Here is a 21,507-nt window from a genome sequence, read left to right on the forward strand (position 1 = left end):
TGAAAGCTATAGTGATGAGAACAAACAGACAAATATTTGGGGAAACAACAGCAAATTATCATTTGAAGGTCATAAAGGAAATACGAGAGCTCTTACTACATTCATTCTTTCAAGTTGTTTACTGTGTGCCAAGGAACAAGTTTTGAACAAGAGGGGAAAAATTACTGAAACTCTAGTTAGTGGTAAAAACAATACTGGGACCAAATATACAAAGGAGTTTACACAGGCCCAAATGATGAGCTCTGTTGTATAATCCATGAGACAAGTCAGAAAAACAGCTAAATATATAAAAGCTGTACCTTTTAAAGCTAGGCACATGGTGTTTGTTGGGTCATAAGGGAAGGAAAACATCCCAAAACAATTGCTTGCTGCCTGCAGAACTACTATCATTAACTACAAAAGGAATCACTGTGTTCAACTTCAGGAGGACCTTCTTTTTGAAGCTTAAGATAATGCTTAACTTCCATAGAGCCCACTGAACACAATGCATTTGAACTAGTATCCTTGCTATACCAGAAATAAGTCAGAATTTTTAACTGCAAAAGTGAAAAGAGCTCATAATATCATAATTTCTTACTGTATACTATATAGATATTTATCTACTGAACTTCAATTCTACATTATTTTCTTAGAGAAGCTAGGTCTAGGTCTAGGTTCTCTAGAGCTGGCTTTTCTAAGGTTGTCATGGTACTTTTGGCTGACAGTTGATAAGCACCAGGACCCTAGGCTTGACCAAGAAGGTCTTCTGCTTTAGGGAAAAGGCAAGTTCATGAATACTTAGTTACTATCACTAGCAACAATTACCACAGGGTCGAGATTATAGCCAGGTACTAAGCTCTGAAAGAAGTGAACACGGAAATCCTCTTTCCTGATGACCTCTAAAGACAAGTAAATACATTATCTTCCTCCACCTTGAACCTACAGAAAGTCTCACACTTGTTTACTGGGAAAGCTTCTAATTCACAAGGTAAAGTCATCTTCCTCATTAAAATGTCATCATTTTACTGTGGGGGACTGGTATCTATGGTGATGCAGGAACTGATTCAGATCACAATTTCTACCACCTATTTTTGAAAGCTAGTTAAAGCCTGAGGTAATGGAGTCTGTTGTAATCCTGAAAAAATAAATAAATAAATGAGGTCCTCTCCCTTTCTTTGTGTGACTCCTGTCAGGGAAAGATTGTATGGTGAGTAGAAAAGAGAGAAATGGGAATCAGGAAGAGCTGCAGATGGATGGCATATCTAGTCGCATGCTGTGACAGACTGCCTATAGAGTTGAAAAATGTTTTTTCTAATATGATCATATTCTGTGCATCCCCAGAAGATGTGCTCTAAATCACCAGTCCTTCCAAATTTTTCCAAAGAAAATGGTAGTGATATCACTATAAATCTTTCCCATACAGAAATAATAAGGCTTTTGTAAGGTCAGAAGTTTATTTATGTATTTTCCGTGTAGAAAGAAACAATAGCTCCTCCATATCTAAACAGTCATTTAGTTTATAAATCTGAAAATAGACATTTTGCAATATGACAGTATTTTATAATACTACAAAGCTATTTAAAACATAAAAATAAATACAAAACACTTAGGCAATTAACTAGGAAAAAACAGTAGTGATGAAAGAGGCTATTTGCATTTACTAAAACAATTTTGGTTTGGAAAGGAATGCTAAAAAAAGAAATTACACTAACTTTCTTCTAATAAATAGTTGCTTCAGATAACAAAGGAATAGCTATTATATTAGTCTGTTCTGGCTGCTACAACAAAATACCATAGACTGGGCTTATAAACAAGAGAAATTTATTTCTTGCAGTTCTGAAGACTGGGAAGTCCAAGTTCAAGGTGCCAGCAGTTTGGGTATCTGATAAGGGCTCATGTTCCTAGTTCACACAAAGACACCCTTTTTTTTTTTTTAATTATACTTTAAGTTCTGGGATACATGTGTAGAATGTGCAGGTTTGTTATATAGGTATACACGTGCCATGGTGGTTTGCCGCACCCATCAACCCGTCACCTATTTACATACTTCTCCTAATGGTATCCCTCCCCTAGCCCCCTAACCCCAACAGGCCCCGGTGTGTGATGTTCCCTTCCCTGACAAGGACACCTTTTTAATGTGATCCCACATGGCAAAAGGATAAGCAGCTCTCTCAGGCTCTGAGTAAAATGAGGGGTAGAAGGAGAGAGGAAGGTAGATATAAGTGCAAAAAGTCTTTTATAAGGGCACTAATCCCATTCAAGAGAGTCCCACCTTCATGACCTGTTTACCTCCCAAAGGCCGACCTCCAAATAACATAATTTTGAAGATAATCTTGGCGGTTAGGATTTCAACATAAGGAGATTTTGAGGAGGATGCATTCGGAACATAGCAGCCATAAAAATGAAGTGGCAATTTATCTGCAAATTACAGTTAGGTGACTCTATTATTATTATTACTATTTTTATGATTTTATAAGGGCAGAATTCAATGAATAGAAACACCATCCATTTCTTTAACATGATTCAACAGAAAGTAACAATTTAGTTTTTAACAAAAGATCTCATTGAATTATCAGTCAATAACCAAAAATCTAAAAATCACTGAACACAATGAAGATGGAGAATTTTTAGTGTTATTAAATACTACTAATTTCACAACTGGTAAAGATAGCACTAAAGACTCATGCTATTTTAAGTTTTACAATGAACTGATATTGAAAATGATGGGCATCAACTACATACTCAATAAGAGAGGATCATCAACACTTTTGAGGAATCAAATTAATGTCAGAAATTAATTATTAAATGTAACTGATAATATGATGTAATTTTTCAAAAGTTCCTTGTTTACTGAACATCTATTCAGGCTAAGAGCCTATAAACTAAGTGCACAATCATTCATGAATGCAATAGTACTTCAAAGTTAAAATACTGTAATTCTTTTAGTCTATATTTATAATAAACATTATACATTTATTTTAATCTCTGATATATGCGAGAATATAATTTGAGGATAAAATACATATAAGCTGTAGCATCTGTTCAAATACAGGGAGCGTGAAGCATATTCCAGGCATAAAAAGAGTACCAAGGCCCTAAAGAAGAAAGGAAAATGGGATGTGAATGACTAATAGAAAGCTTGTGAGACTGAAAAGCAGAGAACATATGAGGAGAGTAGCATAAAATGTGCACGTTTAAATGCTGATGAGAAGGAGACAGTATAAGGGAAATGAGGGATGGAAATGTCAACAGGATAAGGTTCTAAGAAAATAAAAAATAGGATCTAGAGCAGAGGTGGTGTGAGAGGACTCTCAGTGAAGCAGGAATTAAGGACATCAGCTCAGAGTAAAATGGGGGTATGGGAAGAGGAGATGGTTGATGGAAAGTAAAGAGAGTGTAAAAGAGTAATTTCAGAAGATGGAAAAAAAAAACAGTTGGCCAGAAAACAAAAATTCTGAGGAACACTGAAGGACCAGTTTAGATTAGTCATCAAATGGAGACTTCCTAAAAAAACTTTTATGCTATAAAAATTCCCTTTTCAATACAAATTGCTTCACAAATTGTCAAATAATTTTCAATATAATTATTTAATAAAGTTAGAATAAACTGGTTGGTCTTACTAAAGAAGGGGGGAAGCAGGAGCTCCAGATCATGATTCTATTACTTGCCAGCTATGTAATCTTCAGTTAATTTCCTAACCTTTCCATCTCTTTGTTTCCTTAACCATACAGAAAGTGGATAATTATATCTTCTTCACAGATCTGTTATTGCAATTGAGATAACAAATGTAAAGTGACTAACACAGAGCCTGACAGAGAACAGGGACTGAACAATGGTTCTTTTCATTCTTAATTCCTAAATTGCCTGCTGACACAGCTGGATGACACCTCTGTCTTGTTGCTCTCTGAGAAGAAAAGGCACTAGCTCCCAAACACAGGCTCTTTCTACTACGACAGCCTGCTTCCCAAGAAGCCTTATCTCAGTGACGTGATTATTAAGAGTTTAATCCTCTCAGCTCCACAAAACCCGAAACTTGACTTTGTGAGTAAGCCAGGTCTGAGGAAGACAAACACACACAATTAAACTCAGAAAGATGTTACAAACACAAATATCAATTTATACATAAGAAATACAGTAAATTTCATGAACTGAACCGGAATGTTAATATTGGCAGATAATACATTTTCTCCCTTTAGGAAAATTATACAGCAAGCTGCAATAGTCTGAATGTTTGTGTCTTTCCTCCTCAATTCATATGATGAAATCCTAACCGCCAAGGTGATAGTATTAGAAGGTGTGGCCTTTGGGAGATGACTACATCATGAGGGCAGGGCACCCATGAATGGGATTCATGCCCTTATAAAAAAAGCTTGAGAGTGCCTTTGCTCCTTCTACCACATGAGGACACATCGAGAGGGCATCATTTGTGAATCAGAACGTTGGCCCTCAGTATATACCCAATCTGCTGGCACCTCCAGCCTTCAGACTTCCCCAGCCTCCAGAACTGTGAAAAATAAATTTCTCTTTATAAGCCACCCAGTTTATGGTGTTTTGTTACAGCAGCCCAAATGGACTAACAGAGGAGCCAAATTATACTCAGAAGGTTACTTTATACATCTAAATAAGACAAATGAATTGGATAATATTAAGGGATAATGTCAATAAACTATGACAATATGATACATATGGCCTTACAGGGAGAAAATACTCCCCGTCCACTGAGCAGAACCTATCCTCCTATGAACCATGCTGAGACATACAACAAAATTATAGTTCCCTGACTCCTATTTTTCTAAGATCTATGCAGATCATTCTACATCTACCCGTGCAGACACACATTACTTTTATACTTTTGTCTTTTTAATCTGATTTATTAGAAATAGGCCACTGGTTAAATAACAACAGTCATCTACTTTGATAAATCTTTGAATAAATTTATACAGTCTGAACAGATAACTATCAACATTTAAGGAATACTAACTTCCTAAAAGTTTGTCAGTCTCTTAATTTTTAACATGAATTTAAAAACCAAAGAAAAGCCAAACTTGACAACTGGTAAAAATGTGCACAAGACAATAAAATATCTAATATATATTTATTTAGAAACAACTAGGCTAGAAAATACTTTCTTACTTTAAATATAAGAGAATTAAATTAAAAAATAAAAAGCCTTTAAAAGTAACCATTCCTTTTTGACATGTTAAATTTATCCATCCCTATTGAAGATAATATTTTGGTTTCAAAAACGTTGGTACTGTTTCCTTTCTAGAATTACTTGGTTTGAGTCCCATGACTCTAAAATATAGTAAAATTTTAAGAACTGCATAAAGATATATACAAATGTGTACATCAAAAACATGTCATAGATACAAAATTTTAGGTAGTATATATACATAAGGTTTCCCATTAGATTAATACAAAAGGCTCGTGACATTGCACTCCCTGAAATATAAATTGCCATCTTTCTCACAACTAAACAAACTATGCTAATATCAATTTTCTGTAGAAATATTCATCTTTATTCAAGGTTGACTTGGAATTCCTTAAGTATTTCTTTGAGAAGTAATTATCAAACAATTTGATAATTTGAGCAATCATCCTTCAAAAGAAACATTAGGGCTGGGCATGGTGGCTCACGCCTGTAATCCCAGCACTTTGGGAGACAGAGGCAGGTGGATCATCAGAGGTCAGGAGTTTGAGACCAGTCTGGCCAACATGGCAAAACCCCGTCTCTACTAAAAATACAAAAATTAGCTGGGTGTGGTGGCATGTGCCTATAATCCCAGCTACACGGGAGGCCGAGGCGGGCGAATCACTTGAACCCAGGAGTCGGAGGTTTCAGTGAGCCGAGATCGCGCCACTGCACTCCAAGTACAAAACTCCATCTCAAAAAAAAAAAAAAAAAAAAAAAAGGAAAAAGAAAAATAAACATCAAGACCATCATCTAGTGTTTTATCCAATTATTTAATACTTAACAAATACTTATTGAGCAATTCAAAGAATGGGAAAACAGAGATAAAAGATATAGTACTAGGTCTTAACGTCAATCCAGTGAGTACATCAAAACATATATATATTGTAACAAGAGTGATAAATAAAATGCTCAAATATAATAAAAAACATTATTAAGCATCTTCTTTTTTTTTCCAAAGGTGCTATTATAACCCTAAAAAGAGGTTCTAAAACCACCCACAAGAATCAAGAAAGGCTATTTGGGGAAGTTAAGGAGGACAAAGTTGGGTAAAGAATGAATACAAAACAAATAGCCAGGTAAATTCGACCAGTAACTGTGTTCAAAGAATATTTAACATTAAATGCAAACCACAGAGGCTGAACAAACCTGTTATGTTCAGGGAAACAAGGGACAGCCATAAGTGTCATTTGGGGATGTAGCAAGATGGCAAAAAGCAAATGGGATTACAGTTTGAGATTTATAAAGAGCAAAGTTGTTGAAGAATTTTAAGTAGTAAACGGACATGACTAGATATGCCTTATATTAAGATCACTGTGGAAGCAGTATGAATATTAAATGGAAATCAGACACTAACAGAAGACTAATATAGTAATCAGGATGAGAAAGCTAAGGTATGAAACAAGAATACAGAAACAATCAGAGTAGAACAGGAGTCAACAAACTATGCTCGTGGGACAAATCTGGTTTATTGCTTGTTTTTGCTAATAAAGTGTTAATGGAACACAACCACGTTCATTCATTTACATATTGTCTATGGCTGTTTTGCTGCCTCAACAGCAGAGTTCAGTAGTTATAACTGAAAGTAAATGGCCTATAAAATCTAAACTTTACTATCTGTCTCTTCGCAAAAAGTGTGCTGGTCCTTAGATGAGCTGATTTCCAAGTTTTCCAGTTGAATAGTGGTGCTCCACAGCAGCTAACACAGGAGAAGATACATTTGACAACTCTGTATTTTAATATTCTGAGTTATAGAGTCTTTATGATGGTCTCATGGAATAATATGGATGATACTAAGAATGAGCTTGCTTAATATACATTCTGGCTTCGTTTCAGTATGTGTTTGCTGTAAAAGGGTCCAGATATGACTAATGTTCCGTTAACTATAAGAACTTGTTTGACATTTAGATGGCAGAGGCTGTACTTTTCCTACTTCTGTTGTTTTCCCTGCCAAGCTCGGTCATAGAGGTGTTTGGATTTCTTCTATCAGCTCTAATGGGGCCTGGTGTATAGTCCCCAGCATTATGAGTGCCAAAAGGCAGAACAGGGGACATCCATTTTGCTGATCTAGATCTTGTCAGAGGAAATATGGCTCTGAAGCTATCAAATGCAATGAAGGTTATATAAAACACCAGTGGGGAGTTTCCTGACATGGAGGAAGCAACACCTGCCCAACTTGCCCAATTCCGCACAGTTCAGTAGTTCTGAGAGGCTCAGATTATGGTCTTTTTCTTGAGCCCTCCCAACCATATCCTATAATAAACCCCTATCTACTAAAACTTGCTAAAGTAAGTTCTGTTCTCTATAAGCAAACCTTAACCAATACAAGCATCCTGCAGGCAGGGCAGGAAGCTATAAAGATTTAGTGTTTACAAAAGAGATCTTGGAAGCAGACTGAGATTTTAAAGTTATCAGCAAATGGGAATATACGAGATCATCAAGGAAAAGCATTTAGAATAAAAAGTGGTCACACAGAGAGAGCACAAAGATTAAGGAAGTAAGCAGAAATTGGACAATTATGAAGAAACCAAAAAGCAATGTCATGGGAAAAAAAAAAAAAAAAGAAAACAGGAGAGACTGAGATAAAGAAAAGAAGAGAAGAAAGGTTGTCAAGAAGTTGAAATGGTTACCAATGTCAAAAATTTGAGAAAAGAAAAAAAAAGTCCTTTAGGAAACTGGGAGGTCACCCAGTAGATTACTGAAAGCAATCTACTTTCAGTAATCTACTGAAAGCAATCTACTTTCAGTAGATTTATTGAAGAAGTCATGTTAGAAGCCACAATAGTGTAGACTGGGGACTATATGAGAAGTCAAGAAAAGGAGACAGTAAGAGCAGCTTATTCTTCCAAATAGTTTGACTATGAAGTAAACAGACTAGGAAATAGTTACATAATAAGATATAACTAAGTAAACAGTTAAAATTGAAGAATGCTTTTTCCTTTCAAGTGACAGAAATTTTAGTATCTTTGTTTGCTGCTAATAAAAAGGAAAAAGTTGAAGATTCAGATAAGCCAAAAAGCAAAGTAAAGAAGCAGGGCAGAAAGGATGGTGTGGAATTAGCCTTAAATAGGAAGGTTAGAGATCTGATGGAGTTGTGTCCTTAAGAATGAACTTCGCATGAAGTCAAAAACATGCATGCCTTGTGACCTTGATTTTCCTTGTAAGGAGTGTGACAAGATCATCTCACGACAATGAGAGAGAAGAGACTGGAGGTTTACAGTGAATAAAGAAAATCTGAAACAACCATTTGAAATGGAAGAGGGAACTGGACGTAATAAAAAAGTAATTGAAGCCCAGCTGCATCTAAGAATCATAAATTTTAGTTACATCAATCTTACAGTTGTCTGTTTTGTTTTTGTTTTTTAAGAGCAATGAAAAGACTAGGCATAGAAGTAAAATAGGGATAAATGTTGCATGGTCCACAGATGGCATTTTGCTGTGCAGGAGTAGTAGAAAGGCAACGGTGAAATAATTTGAGGGTATCATCAAGGGGAATAGTTCTTGGTACCAGATCTACTGAATCAGAAATTCTGGGTGTTGGGCTCAGCTGTCTGTGTTTTAACCAGTCCTCCCATCAATTCTGATGCATTGTGAAGTTTGAGAATCATTAGTTAGGTGAATAGTTGAAGAGACACATCTTTGATCAATTTAATATAAAAAAATAAGTAGAGCCAGAGAAGGGGACAGACATGAGGTTGACAGAGTAGAAAATCATCAAGTAGTAAAGACATTTATGCTGCAGATGAGTTAACAGATGGATGGGTTTGTTTTGTTTTGTTTTTGAGATGGAGTTTTGCTCTTGTTGCCCAGGCTGGAGTGTGATGGCAAGATCTCGGCTCACCGCAACCTCCGGCTCCTGGGTTTAAGCAATTCTCCTGCCTCAGCCTCCCGAGTCGCTGGGATTACAGGAGTGTGCCACAATGCCTGGCTAATTTTGTATTTTTAGTAGAGAAGGGGTTTCTTCATGTTGGTTAGGCTGATCTCGAACTCCCAACCTTAGGTGATTTGGCTGCCTTGGCCTCCCAAAGTGCTGGGATTACAGGCGTGAGCCCCTGTGCCCGGCCAAGAGATTGATGTTTTAGGTTAATAAAAGAATTATGAGTTATAACAGGAACAAGGGAGCGGGAGGGCAGAAAAAACAGGAATCTACAGTCAAAGGAAGAGACACTGGAGACTTAGACCAAATGATACTAATGACAATATTCAACGTTGATAAGGAGGGAAAGATACTGAAATAGGACGGAAGGGAAGGGCACTAGACTCAAGTTTGGGCTAGTAGATGTCAAACTACTGTGAGCCCAGCGTATGAGACTAACCATCTCCATAGGTATTGGTAACATCCAGGATGATGGGATTTAGAATGGAGAGAAAACAGTACTGCTGAAGTCCTAGAGATGGGAGACACAAAAGGATTAGGAGATGAAAACCACCATATGAGGAAGAGGACAATATGTTATAGAAAATAAATTCCCTGCATAAAATCCCAAAGAAGGCATAATTCATACAGGATGGAGGGCTACAGAGTCAAACCCAGAGGCCACTTCTTAGGAAGGCAACTGCCCTTTCTTGTTTTGAAATTCAGGGCAAAATGTTTGATTAATAGAGTTATCTTTCCTTCTCTTTTGAGGATCTAAAAAAAGGTATCTTCTCTTATTTAATGTAGAGAAATACTCTATTTTTTTTAAACGGTGTAACAGTTTCATCCTTACAGGGAGACCTAGAATTAAAACATAATTGACCAAACAACTAAAAGTAATCTCTAATGTTAGAAGTTAGAATAATAATTATCTTTGGGGAAGCCAGAAGAGAGTAAAAATTGTGAGAGAGGGTAAAGAAACTCTAGGAGTACTGGTAATGTCCTATTTCTGACCTGGGTTTTGATTTCACAGGTATGTTCACACTGTGGTATTCATTCCATATGAAAGTTTATGATTTGTCCACTTTTCATTTTGTATGATATTCAATTTTAAAAGAAAAAGTACCTGATTCAGTTATATTTTAAAAATTACAACTATTTAGGAATCAGAAGTCAAATAAGCACCTTCCTGATTTAGAGGCTAAAGAACAGCACATTAATAACATTGTTTCTGTCCAATATAAATGCACAAAATGAAATTCCTGATTTACAGGATATGAAAAAACTCTAAGTATTAATATTTATATTGGAGCCCAATACAAATGGAGAAAATATCTGGGTGTAATACAAGGGTAGATCTAAGATCTAATTCTAAGTTGTTGAATCTAATACATCAATAACTTTGAATTTCTTCCAATTCAGAAAATTAAGCATCAGGAAAATGATACCTTAGGAGAAATGTCAAGTCCAAAATTTTTAAAATTATGGCATAATGATTAAGAGTGCAAAGTTCTGGGACTACAGTGATTAAAATTTGAATCCAAACTAAATAATTTACTAGCTATGTGATTTTCAACAACTTATTTAAGTTCTGTTTCTTCAACTGCAAAATAAAATTAACAATAATACCAATCTTACTGGGTTGTTGAAAGGCTTAAATAAGGAACCGTGCTTTAGACAAAGCAGGCATGGTCAGCTAGTTATCTATCTATATATGCACATCATAAAAAATACATTTCATGTTATATACATTATACATTAGAAACATTAGGTCTATTTTTAAATTAAATATATTAAACATATATTAAAATTTCCCTTAACGATGACCCATTCTTTGATTTAAATTGTAGACATACTTTCTCAGTGATATATTACTATAAGACATACATTACCTTTTTGAACTCAAAGTCAAATGTTCACCTGTATTATGACACATTTTTCACATCAAAAAACAGTCTTATTTTTATTACCTGAGTCTCCAAACCCTGCTCTAGTAGGCGCTTAGCTTGATTTTCCACTTCAAGTCGGGCTCTTGCAATAAAAAGTAGATCATTTTCTATCACTTCTATTCCAGAAAGATCTATTCCTTGAGAAAGATAATCTGTTTAAAACAAAAACATACACATTCAAATATTTCAATACTGAATAAATATCAAGGTATCAAAATATGTATAACTTCTCAAAAAAAAAAAACAAGGCTATCAAACAGGGTTGCCATTCAAAATCCGTATTTTAAAAAATATAGTTTCCCAAATATTTTCTATTTAATAAGTAATTTATGCTGGAGTTAAATGCTCCAAATAAGACAGATTTGGTAAGGCAAGAATAGAAATGATGATTATGACAAGTTTAAGGAAATGTCAAGAGATCACATTTAAAAGTGTCAAATTTAGTATTTTAAAGTAAATAAATATTCTCACATTTTCAGAAAATTCTCAAGATGAAAGTATAGTTTTTTTGCTGCTGCTGTTGTTTTTTTTTAAGAGATGGGGGAGTCTCATACACTGCCCAGGCTGGAGTATAGTGGCTTGTCACACATGTGATTATAGTTCACTATAGTCTCAAAATCCTGGGCTCAAGCAGTCCTCCCACCTCAGCCTCCCAAGTAGCTGGTACTACCAGTACCTGGCATCACGTCCAACTATTTTCTTTTTTTTAAGAGACAGGGTCTCACTATGTTGTTCAGGCTGGTCTCAAACTCCTGGCCTCAAGTGATCCTCTCATCTTGACCTCTTGAGTAGCTGGGTCCCAGTATTTTTAAAAGCAAAAAAGTGGCTTTCATCATATTATATAACCACCACCAGCTTCCACCTCCCCAGTTATCCAAACCATATTTACAATCACTCACCTGATGAAGTAACCAAACAACACGCTAGATTTGCAGTACAAAGGGCTCTAAGAGCTGGGAGGGAGAAAGGTCTATATTATTTTAGTTACTAATTATTCCCAAACGTGCTTTTCAGTAAGAGACATGTAGCAACAGAGGGAAAAAAACACAACAACAACAACAAAAAAAAAACAGGAAAAAAATGTAGTAACAAACCCCAGCGTCTGCCCTTCACCACAGAAGAATAGAGGGATTATGATACTAAATTTTACCCTCCCATTTATCTGATGCATACAATCACTATCAGTGTTACAAGTCTTTATGTATCTGCTCTTTGTCAAGCACATCTAGAGACTGGAGCCAAGAACAAAATGATGATGATGATGATTCTAATAACAATGACTAACATTTTTGAAGATGTAGCATGTATAATACATTAAGCTAGACGCAAAGTGTATATTACTTTAATGCATCTGTTATTTGTAATTTTCTAAACAATCTTGCTAGAAATTTCATCATACCTAGATGGAGATACTAAAATCCGAAGAATCTAAGTAATCTGAACTAATTCACTTGGCTAGTAACCGGTAAAACAGAATTTAAATCCTGGTCTTTCTGACCACAGTCTTTTCAGTAGATAATCCCAGGTCTCGAAAGAATAGAGCTTATATTCAAAGAGATAGTATTCCTCCGATATTCTTCCAATTTGCACATTGAAAGGGTAAAGATGTAAAAATCATAACAGATATAACTGTTCATAAAATTTGCCCAGGTTAGAACAATGAAAGTATTAAATAACTAGTTTAACTTTTAAAAATATGTAAATGTTTAAAAATACATGCAATCCAAATTTTGAAATGTGGCAACATTACTCACATCATGACAATTAAACCTTAATAAATGTGGAGTGCACAGCCAGAATTAACTTCCTAGCCACTTAATACAAATATCTCTTGGATCCCTTCATATACCACAATGATGTAGCAGGAAATGAAATTGATCTATCTGAATTTAATGTATTTATCATCTCCTTAGGAGAAAACTATGAGACTAGTGCTTTTAGTGGAAAAGAAATGATATTAATCATCTCTTGGTTTACTTGAGAAAAATGTAATCTACTAGATTAGATAAAAGGGAATTCAAGCACATCAGTCATTTTACTAGGCTTTCAATATTCTAGTCAATAGTACACATGGCTACCAGAATAAACGTTCTGGTTTATTCTAGTTTATTACAGTTGCCCTTCCATTCATGAACCTCTGGCTTCACCTTGACTAACATGTTCTCCTATTTTACAATAGAAAATGTCTTTATTGATTCCAAAATCCTCACTGTCCCTTTTTTTTTTTTTTTTTTTTTTTTGAGACTCAGTCTTGCTCTGTTGCCAGGCTGGAGTACAGTGGCGCGATCTCAGCTCACTGCAACCTGCGCCCGCTGGGTTCAATGTGATTCCCCTGCCTCAGCCTCCCAGGTAGCTGGGATTACAAGTGCACGCCACCACGCCTGGCAAATTTTTTGTATTTTAGTAGAGACGGGGTTTCACCATTTTGGCCAAGATGGTCTTGATCTCCTGACCTTGTGATCCACCCACCTCAGCCTCCCAAAATGCTGGGATTACAGGCGTGAGCCACTGCGCCCGGCCCACTGTCCCTTCTTTTACTAGCCTCCTCCTTTGTGGAAACAAAAACAAAAAAAGGAAAGTACAACTACAGTTTGCTAAAGAATTCAGCTATGCACTTATGTTTCACAATTATGTTAGCACTAATTTATTTAGAAGAAACTAGATGAATGAGGAATGCACGTATGAAATTGGGTTGGTGCTGGAAGTTGAAAGGAATGAGGAGGGTAAATCTTCATGCTCCATGATGGGGAGTCAAAGAAGTTAAAAATTAAAAAGTGGAAATATAAGCAGATTATTTACAGATATGGAGGCAAATACTAAAATAATTAGCTGAAAAAGACTGAAAAGTTTGCCTCTAAGAGTAAATGAGGCCAGGAAGAGGGCAGAGCATTGCCATTTTAAAAAAATAAACCTTGTAGAGCTATTTGAGTTTATTACACATGTATAACTTCCAAAATAAATAAAACTAAATTCTAAAAAGTAAATAGAAGTCAAGAAAAATAATACCAAAAATTAAAATAAGGTGGCTAGCCTACTAGAAAAAAAAATCACATCCTCTAAATCAATGATTCTGCTTCTGGGAATAAATAATTTTAAAAAAGAAGAAAAAGGTGAATATATTTGAGCACAAACTCATTTATTACAGTGTTAATTGCAACAGTAACATATACATAGGGATATATGTACATGTGCATGAATGTATATATGTATGTGTATGTATATATATACACATATGTATATATGTGTGTATAGATGTGTGTATATATAAATAGCAACATTGTAAGTTAGTAAAAACCAGTTTGGAAAACAATATGGGACTATCTGATAAGGTTTCATATGTGTATCCCCCATGACTAAAATATTCCATTCTTAGGCACATACCCCAGAAATGTTTTTATATATGTGTATCAGAAGACATGTACAAGAATGTTCGTAGTAGCACTGTTAAAAACAAAGCTGAAAATCCAAATAACCATCAATAAAAGAAAAAAATTGTGTAATATATTCATTCCAAGTACTACTATAGAAGAGTAAAAATAGACAAATGACAGGTATATACATATGGTATAAATATCAATAACAATGAATCACAATAAGATAATGTTAAGGAACAAGAACAAGTTTTAGAAAACACACACAGCAACAGGTAATTCATACTGAGAAACATAAGACTAAACATATATTATTTGGGATACACAGAAACATTAACAACATTTAGAAAAATTAGCAGAGATAGCAGATACAACATTATTCTAATACACTAATTCTTAAATTTAGTGGGCAGTATTATAACTTATATATGTTAAAAATGTGTTTTTGCATTTTTATATTTTCCCATTAAAAACTACGTATGAACCAATGGCACAGAGTATAGCATTTTTAGACAAGGACTTCACAACAGTTACTATAACTGTATTTCATATGTTCCCCTATCAAAAAAGACTGACCATGTCAAATAGACATGGATAATAAAGTAAGACAAATCAGTTAAAATGTATAATGTCTGGATGAGATTAACAGCAGATGGGACATTATAGGAAAAGCAGAATATATTACCTCAGGGAGAAGAGTTTAACGCAAAGATTACTAACTGGTAACTAGATAAAAGCTTTTAAGATAGTACCGTTTTCATTAAAGATATTTTAGAAGTCAGAGAAATATTAAAAAGAGGGGAAATTATATAACCCCATAACACAGAGGCAACCACTGGCCAGTGGAGCATTGGAATTTGCACAGCAATATCTCAGAAATTTATGAATCTCCAAATTCTCAAGTAACAGAAAAACAGCATATATCCTCCTCCTGGATATTTATGTGAGAAAGTGCAGAGAAAGGAAAAACTGAGGTACAGGGTCTGGGCAGCTGGCTACAGTCACCAACAAAAGTGGCTCCCTCCTACACACCAACTTTATAAAGAGCACCATACAAATAAATGTCTCAGAAGCAACCTTCAGATGTTTCTAAAATACTTAAAACCTTGATTGAGCTTAAAAGTAAATGTCTACTATATTCTTTTTAAATCTATCCTTTTAAAATTTTACCTATGAGTTGTTTTGCTCTTATTATTTGTAATTATACTTATTTACAATGTCTTCTTTATTAACTTAATGTTACATACATTTACCTACCCTAAGACAGTCCTTATAAAAATATCAATTTTTGACAGCTCCCAATATTTCATCAAATTAATGACCAAAATTTACTTAACCTTCAGTTTAAGATGGAATATTTGTTATCATAAATGACTACTTTAAACATCTTTATAAAGATTTTCAATATCCTGAATTATTTTCTTGGGAGAGAATCAAAGACAGAATTATTGGATCAAAGTAACACTTTAGCTTCTTGATACAAATTATCAAACTACTTTTCAAAATGGCTATACTACTTTATATGCTTTTTCCAATAATCTATGGGAGTAATTTAACCACAGATAGCACTGGATATTACCACTGTTTTTGAATATTATATATGCTTCTATAAGAAATATGTTCTTATTGATAGTCTAATCTGATTTAAGTTATGAAGCTGAATACTGTTTACTAACTATATTTCCTCTTGAGAATTTCTAAATAATTTTTGCTCCCTTTTTGTCTTAAATCCCTTTGCACTAATTATATAATAATATTCACTGTTTGCCTATCATATTTGCTATTTTCCCATTATTTTGTATTTTCCCAGTCTATTGATTTTTAAGTTATTTGTTTACATATTATTTCTTGAGGCCATTCTCAGAACACAATCATAAAATTATCTAAAAAGCTCCACACACTTGATTCTTCATCACATCCCTGCCTGATTAAGAAATTCAGACTAAAGTCTTTTACAAAAGCAAATATCAAAATATAAAACTGTGGTTTAGAGAGGGTTACCTAGAAGACTGATGAACAGTAATCTGGAGAGGAAAGATGCCTTTTTTTGATCCGTTCAACAAACTTTGTATCTTTGAAATTAAAATAAATTGTATTGCAAAGATTAAGGCTTATCACAACCACATTTGAACTCTTTCTGAAGCATCAATCTTCTTGGCTACAATCATATCAGATATTCTACAAAGAACACAGCTGCTAGAGAATACTGAGATAAATAACAAATTTAAATTAAGACAAAACAAAACAAACAACCATTAAATAACACCAAACGACATGAATGTTGTAGGGTTATAATACTGACAGAACTGATTTATCCAATCACAAATGAGATTTGGGCTTTCCACATACTGAATAATGTTCCAGAAGTCAAAGAGAATAATGTTCCAGAAGTCACTTAAATCTAAGGTAGTTCAGTTTTTTAAAAATTGCTTTAAAGATACATCCACACACAGACACATAAACATACACAGAGTCATGGCTTTTTTTTTTTCTTTTTTTAAGTTTCATTAAAGAAACCTTAGAGAACACAGAAGTTAGAGAAAAAGTCATCCAAAACTCCAAGGACAACTACATATATATTTGATTTTCAGTTCATTATTCTAATGAACTAAAAAATAGTGTTTTATTTTTATTTATTTGTATTTTTAGTTTAGTTTTGTTTTGTCTGAAATGGAGTCTTGCTCTGTCACCCCAGGCTGGAGTACAGTGGCACAATCACAGCTCACTGCAACCTCCGCCCCGGGGTTCAAGCGATTCTGCTGCCTCAGCCTCCCAAGTAGCTGGGATTACAGGGGCATGCCACCATGTCCGGCTAATTTTTGTATTTTTAGTAGAGACACGGTCTCACCATGTTGGCCTCAAGAAATAATATGTAAACAAAAACTTAAAAATCAACAGACTGGGAAAATACTCATAGCAAATATGATAGGCAAACAGTGAATATTATTATATAATTAGTAATTTTTCCTCCTTTTCCTCTTCGTTGTAATTACTAGGACATTACAAATTTTATTGATATTTTCAAAGAGTCAACTTTTGGTTTGATTGATTTTTCTCTATTTTCCTGTTTTCAATTTCATTGATTTCATCTTCTTTATTAGTTCTGTTCTAATTTTGGATTTATATTACCTTTTTTCTAGTTTCTTGAGGCAGGAGTTTGTATTATTGATTTGAGACCTTTTTCTAATAACAAAGTTTTTCTTCTAAAAACACACTTAATGTTATTAAATTCCTTCTTAACTGCTGCGTTGGTTGCATTGCACAGATTTTGATTTTGTATTTTCATTTTCACTCAATTCAAAATCAAAGAGAAATTTCTCAGAGATCCTTTGTGATCCCTTGATTATTTAAAAATGTACTAATTTTCAAAGGTTTAGAAAATTTCCTAATTTGATTCCATTATGATCAAAGAACAATTTTTTTTTTTTTTTTTTTGAGACGGAGTCTCCTTCTATCTCCCAGGCTGGAGCAGTGGCGCAATCTCAGCTCACTGCAACCTCCCCATCCCCCGCCCCCAGATTCAAGCTTCCTGCTTCACCTGCCACCACATGCAGCTAACTTTTGTATTTTTGTAGAGATGGGGTTTCACCATGTTGGCCAGTCTGGTCTTGAACTCCTGACCTCAAGTGATCGGCCTGCCTCGGCCTCCCAAAGTGCTGGGATTACAGGCATGAGCCACTGTGGCTGGCCAAAGAACATACTTTGTATTATTTCAATTCTTTTACATTTAAAAGGTTTGTTTTGTGACCCAGAACATGGTCTATATTGGATAATGTTCCATGTGTAGTTGAACAGAATTTGTATTGTTTTTGCTTGGTGGAGTGCTCTGTAGATGTCAATTAGATCCTTAGTTTATGGTAGTGGTCATTGTTTATATATCCCTGCTGATTTTACCTAGGGCATCTAAGGAGAGATACTGACAGTTATTTCTAGCTAGGTACTGACTGGAAGGTAGGCATTAAATAAAGGACCTGAAATTTCTTTCTGTTGATGATGGAGGGATGAGGTTTTGTTTAAATTCATGTTTTTAAAGTATAATGTCATATCAACAGTATCACAGTTAGAAAGTCAGGAAAAAAGGAAAAATGGTGCCCAGAAGAACAGACGGACAACGTATTTTCTTTCCATTGGCTATGAGTAATTTTTTGTGGTAGCCAAAGCAGACACAGAGTGAGACTTAGGAAAGGAAAACTAATTCTCATTTTTAATAGTAAGGTATTTTCCTTCCCCCTTGTGTGAGAGACACAAAAAAGAAGTAAGACTTTTGATTCTAAATTTCCATGAAGCTTTGAAGAACAAGAAAGATGAACATGTCCTGAGAAGTGCTTTAGACTTGAAATATAAAGATTCAGCTAAAGGAGTTTACTTAAGCCTGAGGCTATTCTATGCATAGTTTATGTGATGGTATCAATTAAGAACTAGTCAGAAAAATACAAATTTTAGGCTGGGCACGGTGGCTCATGCCTGTAATCCCAGCACTTTGGGATGCCGAGGCGGGTGGATCACGACGTCAGGAGATCAAGACCATCCTGGCTAACACGGTGAAACCCCATCTCTACTAAAAATACAGAAAAATTAGCCAGGCGTGGTTGCACACGCCTGTAGTCAGTCCCAGCTACTCAGAAGGCTGAGGCAGGAGAATCACTTGAGCCTGGAAGGTGGAGGCTGCAGTGAGCCGAGATCGCACCACTGCACTCCAGCCTGAGCAACAGAGCAAGACTCCGTCTCAAAACAAACAAACAAATTTTATAACCTGTGTTTGTTTTCTGTAATACCTGAACTCCTTAAGATTATCTCTACATGTTCTTCCAGGTCCTTCTTCTCCCTATCCCAATCAAAAGAATAATATCCTATTATGAAAATAATAACTAATAACTTACATGTAGTTGTTTATGGTCTACAAAACGTGCTTCATGCATATTGTCTTACTTGCTCCATACAACCCTACTTGGTTAGCAACATAGGTTTTTTAATCTTCACTGTTGGAGTCTCAGAAAAGTTTAGTGATTTTTCTCAGGTCATAGAATTGAGCATAATTAAAGCACAGGTGTTCTCATTTCTAGTTCTGTATTCTTTCTATCATATAATATTTGGCCTCTGAAAAGATGTACCTGTTTTCTCTAAAATTTTTGTAAGAAATGACTTTTAATTGAAATATAGTTTTACATATTTTAAAGATGTTTCAGTGAATATTTACTATTTCATTTTATGTAAAGATTAATTTCAAAGATTATTAAAAAGGTTTAATAGGTTTTCAAATATAGACTTACGGTTATTCTGTTACATGAATGTGTTATTTAATAGCCTTTGGTTATCTTCCCATTTAAAACTATAAACTCTTGGCCAGGCAAAGTGGCTCACGCCTGTAATCCCAGCACTTCGGGAGGCCGAGGCGGGCGGATCACCTGAGGTCAGGAGTTCGAGACTAGCCTGGCCAAAATGGTGAAACCCCATCTCTACAAAAAATACAAAAATTAGCTAGCTGGGCATGGTGGTAGATGCCTGTAATCCCAGCTACTCAGGAGGCTGAGACAGGAGAATCGCTTGAACCCGGGAGGCGGAGGTTACAGTGAACCATGATTGTGCCATTGCACTCCAGCCTGGGCGACAAGAGTGAAACTCCGTCTCAAAAAAAAAAAAAAAAAAAAAAAAATTCTATAAATTCTTTATGTGTTTTTGATGATAATGCCTTTCTCTATTTCATTTGATAAACATACCTCCTCCATTCTCTTTTTCTTTTTTATTTTTACTATTAGAAAAAATAGATAATTGGTAGTAAAATATTTTTTGTAATTCATTCTTTAAAGGTTAAGAAATTATTTTTAGTTGGAATAAGCATTGTATTCGTTAAATTTTTTTCAATTATTGGTTTTATATATTGTGAGCTTTTATTTATAATTTTTCTATTTGTCTAATTATATTTAGGCTATCACATATTAAAATCTTAAAATTTTAAGCCCACATTATTACGTTCTCTGTTCTCTATAAGCCATTTGCATTTCTGTGCAAATACCACAACTTTAAAATTTTTGCCTTATAATTTTATTTTACTGTGTTTTCAATTATATTACTTTATTAGCAATACTCTGCAATTGTATGTGAAAATTTGTCTTTAAAATATTTTTCTTCAAAGACATGTTTCATCATCAGATTTAAGATCTCTACTTAAATATGATTAAAGTATTCCAAATACAGGCAGGCAGATCGCCTGAGTTCAGGAGTTCAAGACCAACCTGGCCAACATGGTGAAACCCTGTCTCTACTAAAAATACAAAAATTAGCTGGACATGGTGGCATGCTCCTGTAATCCCAGCTACTTGGGAGGCTGAGGCAGCAGAATCTCTCGAACCCCAGAGGCGGAGGTTGCAGTGAGCTGTGATTGTGCCACTGTACTCCAGCCTGGGGTGACAGAGCAAGACTCCATTTCAGACAAAACAAAACTAAACTAAAAATACAAATAAATAAAAATAAAACACTATTTTTTAGTTCATTAGAATAATGAACTGAAAATCAAATATATATGTAGTTGTCCTTGGAGTTTTGGATGACTTTTTCACTAACTTCTGTGTTCTCTAAGGTTTCTTTAATGAAACTTAAAACAGAAAAAGCAAGCCATGACTCTGTGTATGTTTATGTGTCTGTGTGTGGATGTATCTTTAAAGCAATTTTTAAAAAACTGAACTACCTTAGATTTAAGTGACTTCTGGAACATTATTCTCTTTGACTTCTGGAACATTATTCAGTATGTGGAAAGCCCAAATCTCATTTGTGATTGGATAAATCAGTTCTGTCAATATTATAACCCTACAACATTCATGTTGTTTGGTGTTATTTAATGGTTGTTTGTTTTGTTTTGTCTTAATTTAAATTTGTTATTTATCTCAGTATTCTCTAGCAGCTGTGTTCTTTGTAGAATATCTGATATGATTGTAGCCAAGAAGATTGATGCTTCAGAAAGAGTTCAAATGTGGTTGTGATAAGCCTTAATCTTTGCAATACAATTTATTTTAATTTCAAAGACACAAAGTTTGTTGAACGGATCAAAAAAAGGCATCTTTCCTCTCCAGATTACTGTTCATCAGTCTTCTAGATAACCCTCTCTAAACCACAGTTTTATATTTTGATATTTGCTTTTGTAAAAGACTTTAGTCTGAATTTCTT

General features: G+C 34.7%; 1 protein-coding gene across 1 annotated transcript in view; it reads right to left on the reverse strand.

Moving 5' to 3' along the window:
• The window catches only part of COG5 (component of oligomeric golgi complex 5), a 377,356-nt gene that overhangs the window by 215,802 nt on the left and 140,047 nt on the right, over positions 1 to 21,507 (reverse strand). The window contains exon 7 of the mRNA XM_054494192.2: positions 10,997 to 11,127. Coding sequence (XP_054350167.1) covers positions 10,997 to 11,127 — 131 coding nt within the window. The remainder of the gene's footprint in view (positions 1 to 10,996; positions 11,128 to 21,507) is intronic.

This window comes from Pongo pygmaeus, chromosome 6 (assembly GCF_028885625.2).
Source record: "Pongo pygmaeus isolate AG05252 chromosome 6, NHGRI_mPonPyg2-v2.0_pri, whole genome shotgun sequence".
Lineage (NCBI taxonomy): Eukaryota > Metazoa > Chordata > Mammalia > Primates > Hominidae > Pongo > Pongo pygmaeus.